We start from the raw sequence: 5,626 nt of genomic DNA, 5'->3' as shown, positions 1-5,626 counted from the left end.
ATCAAAAACTGCTGTGACACTGGGCTGAGAGGGGACAAAACAAGGGGCAGAGGATGCCCTGGTGGAGGCAGAACGAGAGGCAGCAAGCTTGGCCACAGCTCGCCAGCCCCGGAGGTAACAGCTGCTCCTCTTGCAGGAAGATACTGGACTCAACCTGTAAGACAGCAGAGTCAGGGAAGAGCCTCAAGCCGGGGCAGCCCACAGCCCTGCTCAACAGCCAGCATTGTGGGAAGGGGTATGCAGTGTGTAACACTCACTTCAAACGATCTGGAACTTGTCAGCCAGGTACCGCATGGAGGCTGCAACAGGGAGAGGCATAAACAGGTGCTCCAGACAGACGGACATAGAAGCCTGTGCCCCTGTCCCGGTGGGGAACCACCTAGCCCTGCAACCTGAAACGCACATACCCCCAGCCCCAATGCAAAGAGCTCTGGGCCTGATCACTCCCCGCCAACGGAATTTAATGTGGAGCCATTTCCTAAAAGGAAACAAAATGTGCCAGCAGCTCTCAAGCTTGGGGCCACGCACAAACCATTCAAAAACTGTCTCGTAAACAATCCAGCAAGACTCTTAGAGGCCACACCAGATCAACAAGGCATCTCTAAAGTCCTATCAGAAGGAGGTCTCTAGGACTTCCTGGCTGGCAGAGTGTGCACACAGTCCACGCAGTACTTTGCTACTTGTCCACATCCGCAGCTGAATATGCACCGCACGCTCCAGCGACAGGCTTGATAGGTTCTCCTCCCCACAGGAACGCTGATCCCTACGAGGCCCTCGGCACCTGCAGCCCACCCCACCCCAAGGGACCACCCCGATTCTGCACTAAGAACCCGCTGCTCTCTGTCCCTGGTTCCTCATACCAAGTTGATCCTTAAGGTCGTCTATTTCTCTCTGTAGCACCAGACACTAGGCCAGCAGACACAGGAGGAAGAGAAATGGTTAGTATACACCCGCCTCCCCTCTCCTCCTCCTCTCCTCTCCCCCGGGCCCTCCATCCCAAACCAGGTGTCTAGACTGGCAAGGGAAAGACTTTCCTCAGGGGAAAGGAGGTGGGCTCCCTCCCTGGGGTGTAGGACGGGGATGGGATGGGGGTGGGGGGCCCACAAATATCAGTTGCACTTGGACTCAGATCCCACCATGGGGTTTGGGTGTGCATTTCCAGGAGCCAGAAGAAGCATTACCCGAGGACAGCCCTGCCTTCCGGGTGGCTGCTGCTGCCTTTTCCGTCTTGGGGGATGGTCAGTTGGTTCCCGGTCACCTGAGAGGGAAAGGACACACAATCCAGCTTCCCAGGTTCCCAGTGAGGTGCAAAGTGCCAAGCCAGGTCTAACGTGAGGTGAGGCAGTACCACCCTCTGCTAGCAGCAAGCGTCCCCTGCTCCGCCCGGCAGGCAGCACAAACCTTCTCTCTGGACCTGCCCCTCCTACACCTCAGGGACAGCCATTTCACCTCAATGGTTGCCAAAGGCTGTTGTTCTGGGTTCGAACCTCCCAGAGTGGCAGCCACAGCCAGCACCTGGGAGAGCAATGTGGGCGAACAGCACTTCACAGAAAAGGCTAATAGCCTACAGCCTACGCCCAGAGTTGACACCCTTTTTCCCATGGGTGAAGCGTCCTGAGAGCAAGGCTGAGCCCCCAGAAGAGAGAGAGAGAGAGAGTCAGAGACAGAGGTTTCTGCCCTCACCCCTGGCCACCTCCCCCCATATCAAAACCCAGGACACTCACCTGAGGGGCCAGGTCCTCTGGGCATGACTTCTCCCTTGTTCATGGCCACGGGCTCTGAGTTTCCTGAATACTGTGTGCCTCTGATGATGAGATTGGTGCTACTGGGTTCTCCATGATGCACCCATGGACAAGATGACCATGGCCTGTCAGTGGTCAGCTAGAAAGACAGATTTCTCACGGATCTGAAGTGTGTGTGTGCACGTGCACGCGTGTGTGTACCAGTGCATTTATATGTCTATGCCTGTGTGTGGGAGAGCTCATGTGATTCAAGACGGAGCTGAGGCAGGGAATTGGAAAGAGAATTGAAAGGCTGATCTCTTTAGCACATTCTCTGTCCGTCAGCCCCAGGTCAGCAGGTAGAGCTGAGCTGGGGACAGCATTGTGTCACTGAGAAACCTGGGGTCCCTGCAAGGAAGGTTTGGGGAAGACCTAGCAAGTAGGATTCAGGAAAGTGATGCGACTAAACACTGAAGCTCTGTGAAGCTTTTAAGGGGTCCCCGCAAATCAATTCAGCTACCAGCTCTCCCGTCCACTCCAGCCCCAGCCTCGTGGAGGAGGCTGGAAACAGGCCAAGGGTGGAAAACCGAGCCCAGCACACCCAAAGTGCTACCTTAACGTTTGTCCCTAGTAAAAGGACCCCAATCTGGCATCCTGATGACCCAGTGACTGAGGGTCACCCAATGACAACCCCTGAGGGATGGAGAGAAGGAGCAAGGGGTGAAGACCTGTGTTGTGGGGAGGGTGGGAGGGGGAAGAGTGAGGAGAGAGGAGGGGCCTGGCCTACTCACTTGGCCCTTTGGGAATGGGTCTCTATTTGGATCGTTGTCTTCTCCCGACACCGCCATTGCTGCCACCGACTCCCGGGCCCGCCTAGCCACGGGTTTCTTCCCAGCACGGGTGTGCTTGGACTCTTCAGCTCCCCAAGGGACCAAGGCCTCCTTCTTGGACCTCCGGAGCAGCGGGATGCCAGAAATTGGGGAGAAGGTGGCCGGTTGCAGGGGAGTGGCCGAGATTCTTTGCCCCCAGGAAGGGAAGATTCTCCCCACGGCAGGTTTGGAGACGCCCCCAAGGGACTTCTTCTCCTGGACCCCCTTCCTTCTAGGAGTGGGCCGCGGCAGGCTGCCTGTAGTGGCAGCTGCAGGAGCTGATGCTACTGCCACTCCCGGGTAGCTGGACAGGCTGCCCCCCTTCCCCCAGAGCACGCTCTGCATTTTTCTAGGGGGAGAGGTGTCCTCCTGCCCTGCATCGCCCTGCCTGCCCTGCCTTTCCACAACCGAAATTAATCCTCGCGGAATCGAGGATAGGCAAGAGTCTGGCACATTAAGGAGATTCTCCCTGCCTTGGACATGCAAGCGTCTGGGTGTGTTCCCAGGATCTTCGGGGCTGTTGAGCTTGGCCTGGCCTCCGTCTTTGGGATAAATGCTCACCCTCATCCGCTCTATCTTACTGAATTCATCGGAGGACTCGGGGTCGGACAGCAGCCCGGCTGTGCTTTCTGACGGAGGCCACTGGCAATTCACAGCCACGTTCAACCTACTCTTAGTGCCTTTCTTAGGGTTCCCCCAGGCCCGGCCTGCCTTGGGCCCGCCGACCCGGAGAGGGCCAGCCTCAGCCTGTGCGGCCTCCCCACACCTCTGGGCGGCACCGCCTCGACTGCGGGGTCGCGCCTCGAGGTCCCGCAAGGCAGACACTTCGCCGACCGCGTAGCTCTCCTGGGACAGGTATCTGCGGGTGCCCAGCACGTCGTTCAGGTCGGCCAGCTGCTGCAGGATGGCCGCCACTGACTCGTCAGCCAGCTGCAGGGCGTCCCCCTGGTCGTCGGCCAGGGAGCCAGGCCGGCGTTCGCGGCCCTGCAGCACCGGCGCTCCCGCTTCCAGCACCTCCCGCTCTGACTCGAAGCCCTCAGGGTCTGGGAAGCCATTCCCGCCCTCACCTTCGCCGCTTCGTGGTGCCCCAGGCTCTGGGCTGGGGCCGGGTCCCCGCGGGGCTATGGAGCCGGCCTCAAGGCCGCTGGTCTGCTCCCCGCACTCTGAGCCGAAACCCGCTCCCGAAACAGACACCTCATCATCTGGGGAGCTCATGTCGCGATCTGGGTGGCCGCCGGATCAGGGGCGGCGACCATTTATCAACCGGGTCGCGGTGGCGGCGGTCAGGGCAGGTGTGGCGGGCGGCGTCTGGAGCTCGCCGTCAAGCATGCTGGAGATGGCCGCAAATGACGCGAGGTTTTCAGCGCGCCAGCCCTGCCGCCTCCTCATTGGTCCGGTTCCTGCCAACCAGCACGCGCCTTGTTTGGCCGTCCCCTCGAGGTGTAACCAATGGGGTCGAGGGCCTCCTCTGGCTTGCTGCCAAGTCCAAGGGCCGTCCGGGCAGTTGGCGAGTTGGCGGGTGAATGTGACGCTGCGAGTATACCTCTGTCAAGCCTCTCGTCCCACCTCCTCCAAGTGCTTAACGATTCCGAGAGTGGGAGAGTTTAGCGGCAAACCTCTGTGGCGGTGGTGCAAGAAAGCCATTTGGGAGGTAATTTCGCAGAATCTGTGAAAAGCAACTTATACAGCAGAGACCCCGTGCCCGGCACTCTTCTAAGTGCTGTATGTAAGTAGTAGTGGTTCTTTGTGACGCTCCCAGGACTCTAGTACTAATGATTAGCAGCCTAAGGTTCAGCCACTGACCCACGGTCATTTGGCCCATGGGGATCAGTGGTAGAATTGAAGCCAAGCAATCTGACTCCAGAGTCACTGCTTTGATTCAAAGATCTAAAAAAGGTATGTTTTCCCCTCTATCAGGAAGTCCACTGCCTGGCATATCTTCTAAAAGTGAGGGTTTACTGCTAAGATCTCTATTTTACTCCATTGATCTATTTGTTAATATGGCAGTAACACACAGTTTTCATTAGTGTAGCTTTGTAATGTTTTGAAATCAGGAAGTTGGAGTTCTCTACTTTTTCTTTGTCCAAGTTGTTTTCCCTATTAAGGATCTCTTTAGATTCTACTTAAATTTTAGGATGAGTTTTTCTATTTCTGTAAAGCATGCTATTGGGATTATGACAGAGTTTGCATTGGATCTGTAGATCACTCTGGGTAGTGTGTTAGAAGAACAGATTCAGTGGAGTGTGTGTGTCTGTGTGTGTGTGTGTGTAAAAGAATTGACTCATTCAATTATAGCGGCTGGTAAGTCCCAAAATCTAGGGGGTGAGGTGGCTAGCTGGAGACTGAGAAGAGCCAGTGGTTTAGCTCTAGTCCAGGTTAGAAGGCCTAAGAACCAAACCAATAGAGTTGATATTTCAGTTTGGGTCTAAAGGCAGGAAAAGAAGCTGATGTCCCAGGTCCAAAGGCTTTCACGCAGGAGGACTTCTCTTGCATGAGGAAAGTTTGCTTTTTTGTTTAATCAGACTATCAACTGATTAGGTAAAACCCACCCACTTTATCAGGGGGAAATCTGTCTTATCCATTTGACTGATTTAAATGTTAATATGGAAAAGCACACTACGGAAACATCCAGAATAATATTTGACTAAATATCTAGGCACTCTGTGTACCAGTCAAGCTGACACATAAAATTAACCACCTCAGATACCCTGGACTTTCTCCATCTAGTTGTGTCCTCTTCGATTTCTTTCATCAGTGTTTTATAATTTTCTATGTATAGGCCTTTTGTTTCGTTAAGTAGATATACTCCTAAGTATTTTATTCTTTGTGTTGCAATGGTGAATGGCATTGCTTCCTTAATATCTCCTCCTGGTTTCTGTTTGTTAGTGCATAGGAATGCAAGGGATTTCTGTGTGTTAATTTTACATCCTCTACCTTTACTCTATTCATTGATTAGCTCTAGTAATTTTCTGGTAGCGTCTTTAGGGTTTTCTATGTAGAGGATCATGTCATCTGCAAACAGTGAGAGTTTCACTT

The 5,626-nt window shown here is 54.5% G+C and overlaps 1 protein-coding gene across 1 annotated transcript; it reads right to left on the bottom strand.

The window, feature by feature from the left end:
* Nucleotides 1-258: 258 nt before the first annotated feature.
* LOC136153923 (uncharacterized protein CXorf49 homolog) lies at nucleotides 259-3,805 on the bottom strand. The gene is made up of 5 exons (XM_065916063.1): nucleotides 2,513-3,805; nucleotides 1,725-1,881; nucleotides 1,182-1,258; nucleotides 861-906; nucleotides 259-299 (listed from the first exon to the last, which is right to left on the bottom strand). The coding sequence occupies exons 1-5, from the start codon at nucleotides 3,803-3,805 to the stop codon at nucleotides 259-261; spliced, it is 1,614 nt and encodes a 537-aa protein (XP_065772135.1).
* Between the last annotated feature and the right edge of the window lie 1,821 nt (nucleotides 3,806-5,626).

The sequence above is a fragment of the Muntiacus reevesi genome, chromosome X (genome assembly GCF_963930625.1).
Source record: "Muntiacus reevesi chromosome X, mMunRee1.1, whole genome shotgun sequence".
Lineage (NCBI taxonomy): Eukaryota > Metazoa > Chordata > Mammalia > Artiodactyla > Cervidae > Muntiacus > Muntiacus reevesi.
The sequence above is the reverse complement of the archived record's forward strand: the minus strand, read 5'-3'. Positions and strand labels throughout refer to the sequence as shown.